At 34.2% G+C, this 22,774-nt stretch overlaps 1 protein-coding gene across 1 annotated transcript; it reads left to right on the forward strand.

Annotated features, from left to right (window-relative positions):
- The first annotated feature begins 164 nt into the window (after nucleotides 1-164).
- LOC149895553 (zinc finger protein 711-like) lies at nucleotides 165-19,643 on the forward strand. The gene is made up of 13 exons (XM_090118971.1): nucleotides 165-473; nucleotides 1,815-1,955; nucleotides 7,184-7,403; nucleotides 9,398-9,524; nucleotides 11,259-11,378; nucleotides 11,902-12,019; nucleotides 13,629-13,838; nucleotides 14,547-14,662; nucleotides 15,344-15,454; nucleotides 15,929-16,132; nucleotides 17,389-17,500; nucleotides 18,181-18,288; nucleotides 19,053-19,643. Exons 1-13 carry the CDS (start codon nucleotides 333-335, stop codon nucleotides 19,224-19,226), a joined length of 1,902 nt encoding a protein of 633 aa, XP_089975097.1. The 5' UTR covers nucleotides 165-332; the 3' UTR covers nucleotides 19,227-19,643.
- The last annotated feature ends 3,131 nt before the right edge of the window (nucleotides 19,644-22,774 follow it).

Genomic DNA, 22,774 nt, shown 5'->3' on the forward strand with positions numbered 1-22,774 from the left:
ATAATAAAATTTTATACTTCATATCCATATCACATTCAATAGTGATAAGCCTGTGTGATAAGCAATTAATAGTGTACCTCATTCAGCAACTTAATCAGTAGCTTTTTCTTAAATTAAAAAAAAATGCCCGACAAAATGCCAATACAGTATAATTGTTTTTGCATATTGCAACACCGGGTAAAGAGGCCATTTTGTGGTGTCGGTGTGGCATTTAATAATGTTCATCGAATTTCGTCTATTTTACATGGGAGTATTACTTTTTGTTGTGATTTGAAATTAATGAAAACAAACATTATTGTAGAAAGTTTTTGCATGTTTCAATTACTTTAAAAATGGAGCAGGGGATTGACGATTATTTTAGAACCGTATGTAGCGCGTGTTTAAGTTCCGATCGGGATATTATTACAATAAATTCCACATCTTATCTTTATTCAATATTCCGACTATTACTATGTGACAACGCGGGTGATCGGGTAAGTTTTTAAATTAATATTTTTCTCATTCAATACGTAATAGAGACAAGATAATTGGCTTTAAATAAATTACGTAACAACTAAACTTCCGAGTACAATGCTCGAATAGATTCAAAAGCATTTAGTAAAACTGTAATAAATTTATTTCATTCGTATGTAATGGTTTATTTTGTATTTATGAAATCGAAAGTTTATACAACTTTCCTTTCTTTGAACTAAAATATATTTATGTATGTATTTAAATAAATATATGCAAGTGCAAAATTTTTTATTCATTTATTCTTAAACAAACTACAGTGAAACTTGTATTTACGATGGTATTCTGTATATTTTGTATGCAAATATGTTATAATAGTACTAGATAGACTATAAATATACATAAAATATGGTTTCATCAAAAAAACTATGACCACACCAATCCTGCGGTGGGATCTTAGACTATAACTAACTGAATATAAATAAAAAAAAATTATATTGTGCCATTGTAAAATAAATGGTTTAGTGAAATTTAAATCTAAATATATATTTTTTCTTTCTCATAAATTGTTTGAATTATATCTGTTTGTTTAAAGTGGGTTAACATAGAGTCTAAAGTTGTCTTACATACAAGCATATGGGTGAAGCTAATAAAAGTGTGTGATCCCAAAGTATAATATTAATATTGTTTATTTATGTTGTTTTTTATTAGGATTCCATACCGAAAGAGTAAAACCCTATTACTGAGACCTCGTCATCTGGTCTCCAGGCTGTATCTCATAAACCGTGATAGCTAGAAAGCTGAATTATTCACAAATGATGTATTTCCATTGCGGCAAACCCTTCGTTCGCGAATCCGATTCGCACTTGGCCGGTTTTAAATATCTTAATACTATTATAAAGGCGAAAGTTTGTTTGGATGTATGGATGTATGGATGTTTGTTACTCTTTCACGTAAAAACTACTGAACCGATTACAATGAAATTTAGCACACATATAGAGGGTAACTTGGATTAACACATAGGATAGTTTTTATCCCGGAAATCCCACGGGAACGGGAACTATGCGGGTTTTCCTTTGCAAACGCGGGCGAAGCCGCGGGCGGAAATCTAGTCTAGTATATTATAAAGGCGAAAGTTTGTAAGGATGTATGGATGTATGAATGTTTGTTACTATTTCACGTAAAAACTACTGAACCGATTACAATGAAATTTAGCACACATATAGAGGGTAACTTGGATTAACACATAAGATAGTTTTTATCCCGGAAATCCCACGGGAACGGGAACTATGCGGGTTTTCCTTTGCAAACGCGGGCGAAGCCGCGGGCGGAAATCTAATGTTTTATATATTTATGTCTTTCAGATTGACGATACACTATGTGCATTAGAAATAGCCCTGTGCTGGGAGTGCCACGCCATTTTGATAAAATGTGCCAAGTTCAGGAAGAAAGTGCAAAGTGCGCAAGAACATTTACGCGTGTTGGCTCTAAGTCAATCGCAAGAGGTATGTACCAGTATATACTACTAGCTGTTGTCCGCGGTTTCACCCGCATTGCTCCGCGACTGTTGGTAGCGTGATATACAGGGTGTAATCGTTAAGTATGCACATGTGATTATTCCGTAACTATTGCAGATAACAAAAAACTTTAAACTTATATCGAAAGCCAGAAAAATTTTGGTTCTTTTTTTGAATTTGTGCTTAAATTACTTTGCTAATTTTAATAAAAATTCATTTAGAAACTGTTAATAGAGCTCGATGTGGAATACAATGGTATTCCAAAACGAGAACGTCACTTCGAACATTTACTTTGAACACAAAATGTATGGAAAATTTAATGTATGGGAGTGTTTAATATAACTTTTTTGGATATTTCCCGTTTTATTTTTTAAAAGTTATTATTGTCATTTTACTCATTAGGTAAAGGGCTTTCGAAATCAATTTAACGTTTTTTGATAACAATAGTTACGGAATAATCGCCTGTGCACACTTAACGATTACACCCTGTATAGCCTATAACCTTCCATGATAAATGGGCTATCTAACACTGAAAGAATTTTTCAACTCTGACCAGTAGTTCTTGAAATAACCAAACCTAACCTTTTTAACAATAATTTTAACTTTTTATATTTTTATTCCCATGAATAACTTTAACACTAAACATATTTTAGTCTCAATTCGATTTCATTCCGCAAAAAATTCCAAATATATAATTAGTAACAAAATTGTATTGCATTGTGATATTACATGTGAGAACTTATTATTACATTTTATTAATTTACTTTTTCCCTTATTCTTGCAATATTTGAGTAGTATATATTATATCATCAAAATGAATTTTATTATCATGTTCTATAAGTACACTGCATGGCTTTATATTTTTTCCCCGTTGATCTTTATGAACAAACAATCATTATATAATATATTATTTAAAATGTGTGATAGTAATGTTCAATATTAAAGAGAAGTTAAAATTTGGATTCTTAAACCCAGGATCACTGGGAACTAACCATGATGAGTTTTTTATAGCCATGCAGCGTCACTCCGTCGATTTGATGGCTATCAATGAGACATGGTTACGCGAGGGTGAGGAGGGGCGCGCGCCTGTCGTGCCCGGCTACCGGCTGCGTCATGTGCCGCGTCCACCCAGCACTCGTTCACGCGGAGGTGGTGTCGGGTTTTACATAAAAAAGGGCCTATCTATACAGCTGGTATCTCATCCTGGACATGCCTTTCCGATGGTTGAACAAATGTGGCTTAAACTTGTAGTTCGTGGTAAATCCCTGGTCGTGGGTACTGCGTATCGCCCTCCGTGGATGGACTCGGGGATGTTCTTTGAGGCCTTAGCTGAAAGTATGGGAACCTTTGTGTGGTGTGATTATATTATTTTATTAGGAGATTTTAATATTAATGCATTAAACTGCAATCACTCAAACTATTTAAAATTAGAGACATTTTTAAGCACCTTTAAATTAAAACAACACGTTACTAAACCCACACACTTTACTGCTAATTCGGAAACATTATTGGATTTGGTTTGCACAAATACTCCAGTATCATGCGTCACAGTGGACCATATTGGAGATCTTAGTAGCCATGCTTTTATAACATTTTTAATAAATATAAAAAAAGAAAAACCATTGACTACGCACATTATTCATAGACCCATTAAGACTATTGATACTGACCTTTTTACACAATCATTAAACAACATAGCGTGGAATGATTTACTGTTACTGGAAGATGTAAATGACCTAGTGGCTACTTTGACTGGTATTGTGTTATCTCTTTTTGATTGTCATGCACCAAAAAAGATAATACATATAAGAGAGAAACACTATCCATGGATTACCTACAACATGAAAAAAATCATGAAGTGTCGCGATGAAGCCCATATAAAAGCGCGGAAGACGAAGCTTAGTGCGGATAAAGACACCTACCTTGAATTAAAGCATTATGTAAGGCTCGCTATTCACAGGGAAAAGAAGGCATATTTTGACACATATATCAACAATAATATTCATCGACCAGCGATAATGTGGAAACATATTAAAGAGCAAGTTCAAATTAACACAAAAAAAGAAACCATTTTACCATCCCACATTAACAACCCAGTCGATATCAACAGTCACTTTCTAAATATTCCTGGTACCACACAAGTGGACCAGTCTACCCTAACTTTTTATCAATCTCGTAGATTCAATAGCTCTGTGTTTAAATTCAAGCTTGTCGATGAGAATATTGTCCTTAAAACTGTGAATGAGATCAAATCTCAAGCTGTAGGTGTTGATGATATCTCGTTAGATATGTTTCTCCTCACATTGCCTCAGTCCTTACCTACATTGACCCATATCATAAATAGATCTTTCCAGACGAACACGTTTCCACATTTATGGCGACAGGCACTAGTTTATCCTGTGCCTAAAAACAAAACTCCAGATAGCCTGAAAGATCTGCGGCCTATTAGTGTACTTCCTTGTTTGTCAAAAGTCATAGAAAAGATTGTTCATAAACAATTAATGGAATATCTGGAACTACATAATATCTTACCTGAGCACCAGTCCGGCTTTAGGAAGCATAGGGGAACAGCTACGGCTCTGATGGACGTTGTTGATAACATGTTGTGTGCACAGGAAGATGGAAGGGGCACAATCATGTTATTATTAGATTATTCTCGTGCCTTTGACACAATTGACATCGCCCTACTGCTCTCCAAGCTTGTATATTATGGGTTGGGTGATAATTGCGTTAAATGGTTTGAAAGTTACCTGAGCAATCGAACACAAACTGTTTCTGTCTTAAATGAAGACGGAACTAGATCATATTCTAATACCAGTATCGTCACGAGAGGGGTTCCTCAGGGTTCAATCTTAGGCCCTCTTTTATTCATATTGTACAGTGCAGATGTTGTCAAAATCATAAAGAACTGCAACTATCAAATTTATGCTGATGACATCCAACTCTACTACTCATTTCATCCTAATGAAACCCTTGAGGCAATTAACAAAGTCAATTCCGATTTGAATGACATTAACTTATGGTCTGAACGCAATTCTTTAATTCTGAACCCATCCAAGACAAAGTTTATGATATTAGGCAATCCAAAAATAATCAATAGAATTAATCAATTTGACATAAATGTATTAATTAATAATAGGAAACTTGACCGCGTACACGAAGCTCGTAATTTAGGAATAATTTTTGACGAGAACTTAAGATTCGAGAAACATATAAATACCATTATTTCCAACTGCTTTTATCGACTTAAGACTCTGTATAGAATACGAAAATATATTGACACTTCTCTCCGTATTCGACTTTGTGACGCGCTTGTACTATCCAAGTTTCATTATGCTGACACAATGTACGGACCTAGATTGCTCTCACGGACAAAAGCAGCAATTCAACGTGTACAAAATGCTTGTGCACGTTATTGTTGGAATATACCGCCTCGAACTCATGTTAGTCCATATATTCAAAGTGCTAAGATATTAAATATGGAAGCTCGAAGGCGCTTACATTTTGCCACTCTTCTTTTCGGTGTCATGCAAACCAAAGTTCCATCATACCTATACCAAAAACTTGCCTGGATGGGTGAGCGCAGTGCCCTAAGCTATCAAACAAGATCAGCATTTCAAAAGCTGGCCATACCTAGACACCACTCCGCAGGGTTCAAGGGAAGTTTCCGATACAGTGCCACCAAGTGTTGGAATAATCTTCCACCACCACTACGTAATTTGCGCAATAAGGAAAATTTTCGACGCAAATATCGAAATCACTTACTTTTAAACCCTCCATAGGGGACTTGGTGGCGCTGTGTAACTCCCTTTTGTAAATATGTCATTTGTATTGTGTATGTCTATGTAAAATAAAAAAGGTGATGTTTTGAGTTTAAGTTTATTTATTTTCAATTGTTTTTCTTCGTAAGTGTTTGATGTTTTGATTGCATGATTTGCTTTGTTTCTCCTTTGGTTTTATTTATTCTGTTTTATTTTTTTTTATCTTTTCTTCGTTTTGTTTTCATTACTTTATTTTTTTATTATTTTTATCTCTTTTAGGTTTAAGGTGTAATGTATTTTTTCATTATTTTATTGTTCAGTGTGTAATTGTCAACTCCAAATGTCATAAGGGGCCACTGAAAATCAGTGGTGCGAATGGTCCATCTCATCATTCGTGCCAGATACTGAGTGGTCCCTTTTGTCAACAGAGAAATGTTCAATACCTATAATTAACATATGCTTTTCTTATATTTTATTACTATTGTTATCTCTTATTTTTGCTTTGAATGTTACTTTTGTTTTTATTTTTTAATCTTGTATTGTATGTTTTTGTGTGCTGTTGACAATAAATGTTTTATTATTATTATGTCTCTCTCCATAATACACGGGTACCACCAGAAGGAAGATACCCGGTCCTTTGGAAGGCTTACGTGGGGACACAGGTCCAACACGCAGAGGCCCTTTAGAGAATTTAATGTGTTGTGGGACACCAGCCGCAGCCTGCCCATGACTGCACTATAGAGATACAGCCCTGGGCAGTCCGCGGCCAATGTAGGACTATTGCAGAAAAATGGAATGAATAAAACTGGGTTATGGAAGGGGGTGTTCGATGGACTGGTATATTGGTTCTATGGGGACTATGGACGTCTGCCTTTTCAATATTAAAAATTGAAAATTATGGCAGACGGTGACTCGCCAGTTCGGTCGATGGACTCCCAAAAAGGTTACCGATAGTGGCAACAAGGGGGCAACATCAGCTGAACGGCTAGGGGTGTAGAGAGGTGCGGCACCGGTTTCACCATCGCGGGCCCGCGGGCCCGGAGCGGGTTTCCCCGCTATTACGCCATTAGACACTTCCACCCCCGAGCATATAGCTCTGGCGGCTCCACTCTGGACGGCCAACAAAGGCAAGCCAGAGGAGGGGGATCCTGAACCTCGTCATTGTTCACTCCGGACTGCCACTGGGACAGTCCGGAGGTGAGGACAGGGGCCTCCCCCGGGAGCGCTCGGTTCCCGCGGGGTCGCTACTCCCCGACACCTCGCCACAAGGTGCCCTGCGGGGTGACTGACTGCACGGCTAGGATATCTATTGTAGATATGCCAACCGGGGGCGATGGGGTCGTCACATCCCTACGCCTTTTATTATTATTATTATTATAGATAAGCCCGTTCAAACAAACAAACTATTCAGTTTCATAATATTAGTAGAGATTTAACATTTTTTTCTTATTTCAGAGTCTCGACCATACATACATGTCGCAATCTCTATCGACACTTGAGTGTGTCGTAAAAAGGGACTACGATAGACTATACATCGACTACACTGGCCAAACCGAATCACAATGGGTTCAGCCGTATATAACTATTTCAACGCCGCAGACGGTTAAAAACGAGAACTTTGATTTAAGCCTGCGAGATCATATTAGTCTTGCTATCGATGAGAGGATGTCGCAAGGTGAGTAATAATGAGCAGTGTGCCCCGGCTTCGCCCGTGGTACATATTTACTTTATCTTTACACTAGGGGTCCGCCCCGGCTTCGCCCGTGGTACATATTTCGCAATAAAAGGTAGCCTATGTCCTTTCTCAGGTATCAAAATATCTCCATACCAAATTTCATGCAAATTGGTTCAGTAGTTTAGGCGTGATTGAGTTACAGACAGACAGACAGAGTTACTTTCGCATTTATAATATTAGTATGGATATGAACCATTATCATACTTCAAGGAATATTGTAAAAAAAAACTGACACGTGTGTAAATAACGCTAGTATTAAATACTGGCTGCGCCCTGCGGTTTTACCCGCATTGCTCTGCTCCAGTTGGTCTTAGCGTGATGATATATATCCTGTGAAGATAAATAGGCCTATAGCTTGATAAATGGGCTATCTTAACACCAAAAGAATTTTTCAAATGGGACCAGTAGTTCCCCAGATTATCGCGTTCAAACTAACAAACAAACTCTTCAGCTTCATAATATTAGTATAGAATTATAGATACTATTTTCCCGACGTTTCGCACACTTTGTAATATATAATTGTTATTATAATATATAATACTAGCGGTCCGCCGCGGCTTGGCCCGTGGTACATAATTACGTTTTCTCTACATAAGAACCATCCTCGTACTTCAAGAAATATCGTATTTAACTGCTACTTTGTTCACATAGACAGGCTTCTGCATCAGTTTATATGTATATCATGTATTCTAAGATTGACACCAAGTTTTTCAAGTAAAACTTCTTTAGGCGCGTTGTTAGTAAAATTTCAAAATCGCGTCATGGCAATACCGTCACGTCGTGAAGTTATGCGACGAATTTGGTATGTTTGAATCTTGCTAAAGAAGTTTCATTTCAGACACGTGTGCACGGTACATAAGTACTAAAATAAATTAACGCTATTATTAAATACTAGCAATGCCCTGCGGTTTCACCCGCATAGATAGCGATATCGTTACAGTGAAAAGTCTACTATAGGTCGGACTATAGGTTTAATTTTTAATCACGTGAAAATCACCTTTACCCGTTCCCGCACTACGGCCTTTTTTTTGTTTTAGAGTGGAAATCTTTCATAGATACCCACGGCCTCCGGGGGAGGGGCCGTGGGTTATGTCGGATTCCTACCGACCAAAACCCCACTGTGTTCCGTCAAGACGCATATTGGTAGAATTCCTCCGTGACCCCCGCACTACGGCCTGCTCGAACAGTATACCTACTATTTTCTGTAGATTGACACTTTTAAAAATTCGTTATATCTTTTGAATGGAATATCCAATTCTTTTCATTTAAAAAGTATTTTGCTGGTATTGAAACAGTCTATAATAAAACATCATTTAATGGGATAAGGATTAATATATGTGTATGGATAACATGGTTTGATTACTGTCGGCACTTCTATTTACTTTGAAAACGTAAAAAAGTTGTTGTAGTAACATAACTACTGAAGATGGACATATGGTATCGCGGACTTTCTTGTAGATATTGATCCATTCTATAATACCGTAGAACATTTTTTTGTTCTATCTTCAATAGATTCCGCAGCGCACGCGATGACAGAAGTTTTATTGATGATTTTTTTACACCTTGGGTTACATTATTGCATTTTTGGTAAGGATCTCTAATTTTTATGAAAATGCAATATAGCCTATGTTGCTCAGTAAAGATGCAGCTTTCTAATGGTGAAAGAATTTTTGAAATCGGTCCAGTAGTTTTTGCGTGAAAACCATACATACATACATACATACATACATACTTACAAACTTTTCCTCTTTATAATATTAGTATAGACTAGCTGTGCCCCGCGGTTTTACCTGTTTTTGTTTGATGACATATACTGAAGAATTTTTCAAATCGGACCAGTTGCAGTAGTTCCTGAGATTTGCGCGCTCAAACAAACGCTTTATAATATCAGTATAGATTGTAATATATAATATATAATTGTTTGTTTATTTCAGTGCCTGAATTGGATATAAAGAATCCGCTGACAGGAGAAATAACGCACATAGTAGTTGGCACGGACGCGCTTGTGTCGACGGACTTTACGAATCTGGTCAAGGGCGAGTCGCCTGAATTTACTATGGAGTGAGTTGGTTTTAATTTATTTATTGAATTTCCGACAAGATAACATTGTATGTAGCTTCAATTAATACATACTGTACCTTTAATCCATACAAATGCGCCACGATTCAAAGGAAGGCGGCATTTTATATAATTCGAAGCTGATCATGTTCAACAGGGATAAGTGACAATTATGTTCACAAAAATGTTTTAGAGATTAAGGGCCGATTTTTCAATGCTTGGATAAAACCATAGAAATCTAAATAACAAGACACTAGAAGTCGTAAGCGTGCGTGACCTTGTCGCCACTCAGGTGATTTGCACATCACCAGTGCATTCGTCACTGTTCAGTTTCTCTGGAGACGTATGAGTGTATACATGGTGTGTTTCAGCAATTCCCATTGCGGAAATTCTTCCACATTTCATCGGAAAATAATTTTTTTTAGAAATAATGCCGTTTTTCCTTAAAATTATAGAATATTTACAAGTATTACGAGTGTCACCATAGTAATCGAAATAACAATGAATGACACAGTCGACCATTCTTATTATCACGTTTGTTCGTATTGGAGCAAAAAGTCTCATATACTTAGGGATGTTATTCTAAAATAAACCGTAAATTCGTGCGTTAGGATACATATTCAAAAGCTTAATTTATTAGATAAGTTAGTTTTCACTAAAATCAAGCTGTCCAATAAAAGGCATAGTTTACTTGTGTGTACTGTTTAGCTATCGGTTTGAATGTGTTGATTTTGGCGACAGCGGTTTTCATACGAATTATGACATTATAGCACTTCTATGTGTCTTGTTATTTAGATTTCTATGGATAAAACTTATCCGTCCAATAAAGTATTACACGATAATATTAAAATGTCACGTAAACTTTCAAATACGGGAAATTAGAATACGTTTTTAACATGGTAGTTTTATACATTATTCGACGAAAAAGTTTTAACCAAGGATTGAAAAATCAGCCCTAAGTCTAACAGTACAACAATAATTTCAAGGAAATGTTTAGTATTAAAATTACAATCATATTCATATTCATTTCAATGTGATTATACAATAATAAAAACAAAAAAAAGTTCTTGTCTAGCTGTGCCCTGCGGTTTTACCCGCATTGCTCCACTCCTGTTGGTCTTAGCGTGATGATATATAGCCTTCCTTGATAAGTGATTATATATATAATAGGGAAATAATTTTTCAAATTGGACCCATAGTTCCTGATATTAGCGTGTTCAATCAAACAAATTCTTTAGCTTTATAAAATTATAGTAAGTATAGGTTTGTATACCAAAAGTGTGTGAAACATTGTACTGATAACTATTTATTTATTATTATAGAGATATAGGCTAATATTATAAAATTGAAGAGTTTGTTTGTTTCTTTGAACGCTCTAATCTCAGGAACCAAGTATTTCACTGATAGATTTCACATTAATCAAGGAAGGCTATCATAACGCTTAAACCAAAAGGAGCGGAGCAATGCGTGTAAAACCGCAGAACACAGCTAGTATTTTTGAAGTGAAACTTCTTTATCGGGGTTGGAAAAAAATTTAGTGGAAAATTTTTTCGTTACGCGTGACATTTTTCCGTTACGCGCCATCTTTGATTCGACGTATTTCTGTAAAGTTGCCTATAGTAAATTATTTTTTGAAAAATAAGGTCATAAAGAAGTTTCACTTCTTACGTGTGTACACTAGTAGGCGCACACATTTTTTTTAATATATTATATTTATAATCCTTTTTTTTTTTTCAGCACAAACACAACACAATTGATTGTTACAGAGTTGAATAAAGGATCAGAAAATATAATAACAAATAACAGATTAGGATATGACGTGGAATATATGTTAGAAGGAGACATGTTAGCTTGTAGGTAAGTTAATCTACACTAATATTATAAAGAGGAAAACTTTGTTTGTTTGTTTGTAATGAGTAGGCTCATAAACTACTGGACCGATTTCAAAAATTCTTTCACCATTCGAAAGATACATTATCCACGAGTAATATAGGCTATATATCATCATGCTAAGACCAACAGGAGCGGAGTAATGCGGGTGAAACCGCGCGGCACAGCTAGTAAATAATAAATAAATATTTTGGGGACAATTTTCACACACGGCACGATCTGATCCCATACTAAGCTTTCGCTTATATTTATTTTGACATTTCGTTTTATAGGTTGATATGAATGCTTAATAGATGAGAATTTTTAAAGTTCCAAATAACATATATCTTTCAAGTATTCCATGTCATATAATCCCAAGCCAATAGACGAGTCTAACAAAGCAAAAATCATTATAATCGTTTCAGCTGTTTTTGAGTTATACACGGTGTAAAGAGCGTGTGTGCCGAGCACAAGTTTTAGACGTGTACTGTATAATAAATTTATTTTTCAGGGAAGAATTAAAGAAGAAAATCTCATATGTTAATGCTGTATATAAATGTGAATTATGTATAATAGAATTTTATTTGCAACAACAAGTCGAAGAGCATTTCATAGCCGCACATAGAGTGGTAAGCATCAAAAACTTAAACTGTGATTAACCTTCAAACTCAAACTCAAACATTTATTTATTCAATTAGACTTCTTATAGAAGCACTTTTGAAACGTCATTACATATTTTTAACATTTACCACCGATTCGGAAAGCAGTATCTACGGAGAAGAACCGGCAAGAAACTCCATAGTTTCTCTCTTAAATCATGTCAGTTTTACAATTTAATTTTACAAAATACATATGTAACATCATCCTTAATTTGATTTATTATTTGATTTCTGTATAATTTATATTTGATTTGATTTGATTCAGCGCCCCAACGCAACACTGCAAGATATGTTTCGTTATTTTTAGATATTTCTTGTTATATTTTTAAAAAGTATTTTCATTTTACTCTTTAGGTAAAGTATTTTCAATATCAGTTTAATGTTTTCTGATACCTGCAATAGTTACGGAATAATCGCCTGTGCACACTTATCGATTACACCCTGTATATAGATGATTTTTCGTAAAATATACTATGATGCAATTTGATTTCCATTTGACTTATATTTGATTTGATTCATGCAATATATGTTACTTTATACTTATATATAATTGACTAGATTTCCGCACGCGGCTTCGCCCGCTGTGGGATTTCCGGGATACAAATTAGCCCATGTCTTATTCTGGGTCTTCAGCTACATACCAAATTTCATTGTTATCGGTTCTGTAATTTTTACCCGACTACGGCAAAGCAAAAGGAGGGTTATGATTTTGACAGGCTATGTATGTATGTATGTATGTATGTATGTATGTATGTATGTATTCCCTCGTAACTTCTAAACTACTTATCAGAATTCGACAAATGACATATCATTAGAAGCGTCTTAATTGTCCGCTGGTTATAGGCTATATGGGGTTTCACAAAATCTAATGTGGCGCCCTCTAGCGGACAAAACATACAGAGTAAAAAAAATAAAGTTAAGATAAATATGCCGTGTTTGGTATCATTTGAAAGCTTTTTACTTGCACATTTTGAATATATATATATATATTACTAGCATTTGCTTGTGACTTTACCTGTATTCATGGGCTGATTGCATATAATTCACATCTTTTCGTTCCTAGCTTCTTTATTAGTTCAACAATTTAACTTTTGTCAATATTATGCGCCAAAAATACACTTTAACACCAAAATAGTACAAATAATAAAAAGTAAAACAACTAAAACCCAACTACGACAAAAAACGACGCTGAAAAAGTATAAAACAAGATTTTCAGAATTCCACTATGTAGAGATAAATTTTCATGTTTGGAAAGGCGTAGTCACACGTTACATATACATATCTACCGTAGCACTTTGACAACGTGTGACTACGCCTTTCCAAACATGAAATTTTATCTCTACATAGTGGAATTCTGAAAATCTTGTTTTATACTTTTTCAGCGTCGTTTTTTGTCGTAGTTGGGTTTTAGTTGTTTTACTTTTTATTATTATGTGAAAGAATAACAAACATCCTCACAAACTTTCGCATTTTTAATATTAGTAGGATTTTCTCGTAATACTATGATGCCATTTGATTTGATACATTTGATTTCCATTTGATATTTGATTTGATTTCCATTTGATTTGATTTGATTTAGCGCCCCAACGCAACGCCCTGCAAGATATGCTACGTATATATTGATGATGATAAACTACAAGAACACACAGACACACATTACACAAGATATATATGTAAAATGTGCAGTCATACAGAGTTGAGTGAAAAACTTGTCAAGTTGCATGTGCAAACGCACTTGAGCAAGAAAACTCCGGGCGGCGTGATTCCTATAGGGGATAGTGTTAAAAAGGTAATTTAGAAGTTTTTTTTTTAATTATTTAATTGGATATTATATAGAAGCTTGTCATGCCGCATGTGCAAACTAATTTTAGAAAAAAAAAATCACTTTAAAAAGAGCGTGTTTGCCGAGCACATGTGTCAGAAGTGATACTTCTTTGGCAATATTCAAAGATTGGTAAATTGTCGCCTTACTACATGACGTGGCGGTAGCGACCTTGAAATTTTACTCTCAACGCGCCTAAAGAAGTTTCACTTCAAAAGCGATTGAAAATACAATTTTTAATATGAATTATGTACTATTTAGAAAGTCCATACATTTTAAAACAATATTGTTAAAATAACTTTACTTAAACTTAAGCTAAACTTAATAACTTACAGATTCAACTTAATAATACAAATATATTATATACTTTTCAAAATAACATTACTGAATACATTTTTAATAACATCCTATCTGTATTAAAACATTTATACATACACTAGATTTCCGCCCGCGGCTTCGCCCGCGTTTTCAAAGGAAAACCCGCATAGTTCCCGTTCCCGTGGGATTTCCGGGATAAAAGCTATCCTATGTGTTAATCCAAGTTACCCTCTATATGTGTGCTAAATTTCATTGTAATCGGTTCAGTAGTTTTTACGTGAAAGAGTAACAAACATCCATACAAACTTTCGCCTTTATAATAGTATTAAGATTAAGATTAATTTTTATAACTTACAGCGTAGAAAGAAAAAAAACGACGAGGAAAAACAACCGGAGCCGGGTGACTTACGAAAGTTATTATCAAAAACAACAATAGTTGGATATAAATGCTTAGAATGTGACATGTTTTTCAAGTAAGTATTTTATTACTAGCTGTGTCCCACGGTTTTGCCCGCATTGCTCCGCTCCTGGTGGTCTTAGCGTGATGATATATAGCCTATAGCCTTCCTCGATAAATGGGTTATCTAACACCGAAAGAATTTTTCAAATCGGACCAGTAGTTCCTGAGATTAGCGCGTTCAAACAAACTCTTCAGCTTTATAATGTTATGTGTATGTTTGTATGTAACCAACTTATTTAGACTCGATTTTAATTCAATTCAAACTTTCACCTAAATTTTTAGGTTATGTGAAAAAATTGTGAATACAAAAGTTGTAGAACTTTTAATTACCTACAACTTTGCCATTGAACTTTTTTCTGTAGGACTTGTAGTTTTGTCGGAATTCGAGAGAAACCATTTTTTTCTCTTAAAAGCTCCCCCCTCCCACTTCCCGAACTCGGATTGACCGTAATTTATTTTTCCTTTTATTTTCATCATATTTCCCCTCCTTTTCTAATGGGTTTCATCCGACTGCGATTTTTTTTATCTTTTCATTATTTTTAAAAGCTTCTACCCCAGTCTAAGTTATGAATACTTAGTTAAAAAAATGAATTTTTTAGTTTTAATAAAATATATTTATGGATTTTTTATGTATGAATAATGATATAATGTTATTTTAAATTAATTAAAAATTAATAAATAATTAATTTTGCAGAAATTCCCGTGCGAGAAAAAATCATGTTGCCCGATTTCACAGAGAGGGCTTACAGTGTGACCATTGTAAAAAAAGATTTGTCAATAAAACAACGTTGGCAACACATTTGAAGTAAGTTTAATAATAAAATTTATCAAGTTCATATTAAAATACACATAGGGCAACTATCATAATAATATAATAAAATAGTGGGTTTAAAATTGTTAAAAATTGTGAAAATTAAATAAAATTTGAATTAGAAATTTTTGAAAGCAACATGTATTTTGAAATATTATTGAAGTGAAACTTCTTTAACGGGGTTGGAAAAAAATTTAGTGTAACATTTTTTCGTTACGCGTGACATTTTTCCGTTACGCGCCATCTTCTTATCCCTACCACGCGTGATTCGACGTATTTCTGGTTACAGTCATCTTTAGATGCATATAGTAAATTATTTTTTGAAAAATAAGGTCATAAAGAAGTTTCACTTCTTACGTGTGTACACTAGTACACGTACACATTTTTTTAATATCGCAATATTGCTATTCAATGTATCTATCTTTTTTAATCAATCTATCTTATTAATTTATCAATCTTTCTTTACAGACTCCATGAAGGCCCCTTACCCCGAGAAAAATGTCCTATATGTTCAAAACTGGTGCGAGTTGTGCAACTCAAATACCATATACAAAGACACAAAGATAGCAGCAAGTTTGAGTGTGCCGAGTGTAACAAAGTGTTTTCACATCTGGCAACATATCAAGCGCACTTGAAATATGCCAGGGCACATGCCACGGAGATTGTGTTTAAGTAGGTACCAAGTTACAGTGGTTTTTAAGTGCTTTGTGCAAGTCATAAGTGTTTTTGGCAAGTTAGAAGCGTTAGAAAGTGTTTTTTTAGCAAGTTGGAAGTGTTTTTGGCAAGTTGGAAGCTGTTTTTTGCAAGTTGGAAGCATTAGCTAGGTGTTTTTTACAAGTTGGAAGAATGCGATAGGTGTTTTTGCCAAGTTAGACGCTTTAAATGTATGTTTGCAAGTTATTTTCTGGTATTTCAAGTTGGTTAAGTTACTGAACAAGCGTGCACAAGCTCGTCACACAAAGACAGCAGCAAGTTTGAGTGTGCCGAGTGTAACAAAGTGTTTTCACATCTGGCAACGTATCAAGCACACTTGAAATATGCTAGGGCACATGCCACGGAGATTGTGTTCAAGTTAGTGACTAGTTTAAGTGTTAAAAGTGTTTTTGGCAAGTTATAAGTGCTCTTTTGCAAGTTTGGAAGTGCTCTTTTGCAAGTTGGAAGTGTTTTTGGCAAGTTGGAAGTGTTTTTTGCAAGTTGGAAGGTGTTTTTGCAAGTTGAGAGCGTTAGATAGGTGTTTTTGCAAGTTAGAAGGATGCAATAAGTGTTTTATAAAGTTGGATGCTTAAAATGTATGATTTATTGGTATTTTTGCAAGTTGGTGTTAAGTAACTATCTTGTTTTTGGCACCAAGACCATATAATTCATACCCTAAGTCATAAGAGTAAGGTAGAACAACATTTGTTCGGATAGCTAGTCCTACTAATATTATAAATGCGAAGGTTTGTGAGGATGGATGGATGTTTGTTATTCTTTCACGTAAGAACTACTGAACCGATTACAATATAATTTGGTATGAAGGTAGCTGAAGACCCAGAGTAAGACATAGGCTTTTCATCGCGGAAATCCCACAGGAACGGGAACTATGCGGGTTTTCCTTTGAAAACGCGGTCGGAAATCTAGTAAATAATATATTAATGGTTTATTTATTATTTTTTTATTTTTATTATTAATGACCGGTTGGCTAAGTTGGTAGTGACCCTGCCTTCAAAGGTCGTGGGTTCGATTCCCACCCGGGGCAAATATTTGTGTGATGAACATCGATGTCTGCTCTGTGTCTGGGTGTTAATTATCCATATAAGTATTTATTTAAAATTATATATGTATGTTTATCAGCCATCTGGTTTCCATAACAGAAGCGAAAGCTTAGTATGGGATCAGATTGTGCTGTGTGTGAAAATTGTCCTGAAATACGTATTTTTTATTTACAGATACCCCTGTCCTATGTGTAATAAAGGATATCCTACAAAAGAAGCGATGCAAGATCACTTTAATTACCAACATTTGGGGAAAACTACACACAAGTGTCCCATTTGTAGTAAGGTATGAGAAAATAAAATCTATACTAATATTATAAAGCTGAAGAGTTTGTTTGTTTGTTTATTTGAACGCGCTAATCTCAGGAACTACTGGTCCGATTTGAAAAAATATTTCGGTAGCCCATTTATCGAGGAAGGCTATATATAAGACAATATAATATCATCACTCTAAGACCAACAAGAGCGGAGCAATGCGGGTAAAACCGCGAAGCGCAGCTAGTAATTATATATTAGTAGATATTTTTGAAGTGAAACTTCTGTAGGTGCATTGAAAAAATTTCAAGGTCGCGTCATGGCAATGCCGTCACGTCATGAGTAAGGCGACGATTTTGGTATCATTTAACGTTTGGTAACATTTCAAGTTTCACTTCTGACACGAGTGCTCGGCACACAGGCTAGGTTATGTAAATTTTACAGTGAAACGTTAAACGAAAAGTTAAAAGTGAAACTTCTTTGACAAGATTCAAAGATACCAAAATCGTCGCCTTACTCCATGTTGTGACGGTATTGCCATGACGCGATCTTGAAATTTTACTCTCAACGCGCCTTAAGAAGTTTGACTTCAAAAAAGTAATTCATTGTATTGTTCTTGTTTATTTTATGAGATAAATAAAGTTCTTTAAACCGAAAGTAAATCAAAACAAAAAATAAATACGTAAAAAATATTTTGATATTAAATTTCAGCCCATAGCTTCAAAGGCGAATGTTGAAAAACATATAATGAGGGTACATAGAGAGAAAAAAGAGAAACCGAAGAATCATATCTGCAATCAGTGCGGGAAAGGATTTTCTGTAAGTATTAAAATATATATTTTTATCTATACTAATATTTTAAAGCTGAAGAGTTTGTTTGTTTGAACGCGCTCATCTCAGGAACTACTGGTCCGATTTGAAGTTCTTTCGGTGTTCTAGCCCATTTATCGAGGAAGGCTATAGGCTGTATATCATCACGCTAAGACTAACAGGAGCGGAGCAATGCGGGTAAAACCGCGGGGCACAGCTAGTATGTTATATTTATTAACAATGTTTTACTTCTGAACAGATTTTGATAATAATTTCACTTCTACAAATTTACAATATTCCTCAATAACGTACTTTTTTTACATCACTACATAGTATAAAACAAAGTCGCTTTCTCTGTCCCTTTGTATGCTTAAATCTTTAAAACTACGCAACGGATTTTGATGCGGTTTTTTAATAGATAGAGTGATTCAAGAGGAAGGTTTTAGTATATAATTTATTATGTTTCCGCCCGCGGCTTCGCCCGCGCAGTCAAAGAGAAATCTACATAGTTCTCGTTCCCGTGGGATTTCCGGGATTGCGTCATTTTCCCGGGATAAAAAGCAGCCTATGTCCTTTCTCGGGTATCAAAATATCTCTATACCAAATTTCATGAAAATTGGTTAAGTAGTTTAGGCGTGATTGAGTAACAGACAGACAGACAGAGTTACTTTCGCATTTATAATATTAGTATGGATTAGGTTTTAGACAAAGCGGGCGGTAAGCTAGTATAAATTAAAATGAAATAATATTATTATATTTATTTATATTTTCAGGATAGAAAAGCCCTGAACCAACACGCAGCGATACATTCTGGCGAGAGACCGCTGTCATGTGATATTTGCGCACAGACATTCAAACAAAAGGCGTCTTTATATACACATAAGAAAAGAGTGCACAAACTTTTGCCGCCAAGAAAAGTTGTCGAGTTTATGGAAAAGCCGGAATAATTCATAATTTGCCTTACTAAAAATTTCTATAATAAAAAAGTATGTGCCGAGCATTCGTGTCAGAAGTGAAACTTCATTGTCAAAGATAATAAAATCGTCGTCTTACTCCATGACATGACGGTATTGTCATGACGCGACTTAAAATATCTACAATAAAAAAAGCGTGTGTGCGAAGTGAAATTTCTTTGTCAAAGATACCAAAATCGTCGCCTTTACCATGACGTGACGGTATTGCTATGACACGACGTAGAAATTTTACTCTCAACGCGCCCAAAGAAGTTTCACTTCAAATGGGTCACTCATCCAGTTTATGACCGTGCCAACCGTTGCTTAACCTCTATTTTTATTTGAAAGAAAGAAAATTATTGTCATCAACACGATAAACCGAAAAAAAAATATTATTTTATGGTAAAACCAATTATTGTAAAACTAATAAATATTAAATAGTAATTGATAATTATTGTCTTGGTAACTACTAAAAGTGAATTTTATTCAAACACAAATATTTATTTATTCAATTAGACTTCTAGAAGCACTTTTGAATCGTCATTACATATTTTTAACATTTGCCATCGATTATTATTTATTTCAATGAATAAAACAATTTAATAATATAATTTTATTGCCTTTTTAATTTCTATTTATATTTATTTTTAATATTAATACAGCAATTTCAAATAATTTTTAGTACCAAGACTACCAAGTCAATAAATTAAATACTAAGCAATATCCATACTAATATTATAAATGCGAAAGTAACTCTGTCTGTCTGTCTGTTACTCAATCACGCCTAAACTACTGAACCAATTTGCATGAAATTTGGTATGGAGATATTTTGATACCCGAGAAAGGACATAGGATAGGTTTTATCCTGGAAATCCTACGGGAACGGGTTTTTCTTTGAACACGCGGGCGAAGCCGCGGGCGGAAAGCTAGTAATTCATAAATTTTAAAGAAAATAATAGTTTTACGTCCTTTAATCCAGTTTGTGTTATTATTATAAAAAGCTAGTATTATATATTACTAGCGGTCCGCCCCGGCTTCGCCCGTGGTACATATTTACGTTTTCTCTACATAAAAACCATCCTCGTACTTCAAGGAATATAATAAAAAAAGAATTATCGAAATCGGTTCAGCCGTTCTCGAGTTATGCGCTTACCAACACATTTTGCGATTCATTTTTATATTATAAGATTATGCTAATAAAACTGTATTTTACTTCATTGAACAATTATAATATTATGTTGTATTTTTCTTAATTTCTATACAAATGTTGTTTCAAGTATTGTGTGTCCTTTTTTGTGTTTTAATGAAATGACAATATTAAGAATGTTTTTATGTAAAAATTGGTTCAAAATATATTATCTATGATTAATAGCAATATATTAGAAATGCCTTATTATGTAACAGATGTAGTATTATCAAATAAAGTATTTTATTAAATTGTTTATAATGTGTTTTATTTCACCTTCTATTTTACCTATAAAAAGTCTATTTTTCAAAAGATATCATTTTTAAATCTATACTATGTAATATTATAAAGCTGAAGAGTTTGAACGCATTAATCTCAGGAACTACTGGTCCGATTGGAAAAAAATTTTCGGTGTTAGCCCATTTTTCGACGAAAGCTATAGGCTATAATATATCATTACGCTAAGACCAACAAGAGCGGAGCACAGCTAGTGTAGTATATTGTTATGAGTTATCTCAATGACAAACGTTTTTAAAGCTTTTTATTGTATTTTAGTCTGGGCTCTACCGATTGTAATAGGACTAATACAGGATGATAGATAGGTAATAGTTTTTATATACCTATTAGATTCTTATTTTTACGTAATATTTCGATCCTATTGGTGGAAGCTTGATTTTATAAAGCATTTCAAGATAAATACAATTTTATCAAAATTTTCTGAAATTATTTCGTTCAAATAAAATTTACAAATTTTTCAAAACAACATTCAAATTTTAGATGGAAACGAAAATTTCGTTCCTTCTTCTAGCACACATAACTCTAATAAAGTCCTACTATAATATTATAAATGGGAAAGTATGTGAGAATGCATTTATTACTCTTCTCTCTCGTAAAAATAAAAAATCTACTGGACGGATTTTGATGAAACTTGGCACTTTGCAGTGATGTAGTTTATGTACCATAATAACAAATAAGCTATAGAAATACATTACCCCCGGAGCCCGGGTGCAACATGCGACATAGTCTTATGCATTAAAACCTACAGTCAACATTATATTTTGTAACAGTATCATTTTACATCAGTATCATTATTTCAATAAATTGTTCATATTTACGATATATTGTGTTTTATTTCACCTTTCATTATTGCTATGCTATGTAATATATTTAGCGATAGATTGTAATAGATTTACCAACAGGAGTGAATGTAAAAAAAAACAAAGATATGTATATAAAAAACCACCAAACTCAAACATTTATTTATTCAATTAGACTTTTTATAGAAGCACTTTTGAATCGTCTTAACATATTTTTAACATTGACCACCGTTTCGGAAAGTAGTATCTATGGAGAAGAACCGGCAAGAGACTCCTTAATTGCTCTTTTTAACTAATGGATTATGGAGTGCATGTTGGATCGCATCACTTAACCATAGTAACTATTTAGTATTTAGAAAATAGAAATTTGTAACTATAATACAAATTTTCAGTCAGCCTTAAAGAAGTGATTGACGAAATTTACTATTTGGCTTGCTGGACCAACCTATCGAAAATTGGTTTAATTCAATCTGTATGTTACGATAGATGGCGCTAGTGACTGTTATTATGTGTCGAAAGTAAAATAAGTTTTAAAATAACTAGTACCTACCTATTAATAATTGTGGTGATTTCCAATAAATGTATTACCTATAGATACAGTTTTTAGTGTATTCTCGCAGAAATATCGACAGATATCTGCTATTTAATTTATATTCAAAGACATAGATTGAACTAGATATTTAAAAAGGATAATATTTGATATTTTGTGTTATAAATTTTATTAAATTATTCCATATTGATGCAGACTATACCTATTTTTTACATGTTTGGTACACAAATAATGACATTTTACACTAGCTTTCCGCCCGCGGCTTTACCCGCGTGGTCAAGAGAAATTCTAACAAGAATGCATGTTTCACTGCTGTAAAAAGGAGCCTATATATGTATCACTCTTTAGCCTCCTAACTATCCAGAGTCAAAAATCATCATAAAATAGCTCCGTTGCGACGAAAAACAAATCAAACAACCTTTCGCATTAGTGCTCCTCGGTTTTACTCGCATTGCTCCGCTCCTGTTGGTCTGAGCGTGATGATATATAGCCTATACCTATAGCCTCCCTGGATAAATAGGCTATATCTAACATTCATATATTTTCAAATCACACCCCTTGTTTTTGAAGCGTTTGTTTGGTTGAAGAAAAAATTTGATCACGAAGCGGGATTTGAACCCACGTCTTCCGCCATTCCTATTATATTCATATAGTATAATTATATATTAGATTTAAAAATACTTATATTCAAGGTAAATAAAACACAAAA

This window comes from Colias eurytheme, chromosome 31 (genome assembly GCF_061535395.1).
Source record: "Colias eurytheme isolate Ceu_HAF_F1 chromosome 31, ilColEury1 Martin Lab GWU primary, whole genome shotgun sequence".
NCBI lineage: Eukaryota > Metazoa > Arthropoda > Insecta > Lepidoptera > Pieridae > Colias > Colias eurytheme.

Bases quoted from the DNA above. Each gene is read 5' to 3' on its own strand.
- LOC149895553 (XM_090118971.1), top strand. From the start codon at position 333: ATGGAGCAGGGGATTGACGATTATTTTAGAACCGTATGTAGCGCGTGT. The intron at 1,956-7,183 runs GTATGTACCAGT...TTCTTATTTCAG, and splicing joins CTCTAAGTCAATCGCAAGAG to AGTCTCGACCATACATACAT. The intron at 14,663-15,343 runs GTAAGTATTTTA...TTAATTTTGCAG, and splicing joins GAATGTGACATGTTTTTCAA to AAATTCCCGTGCGAGAAAAA.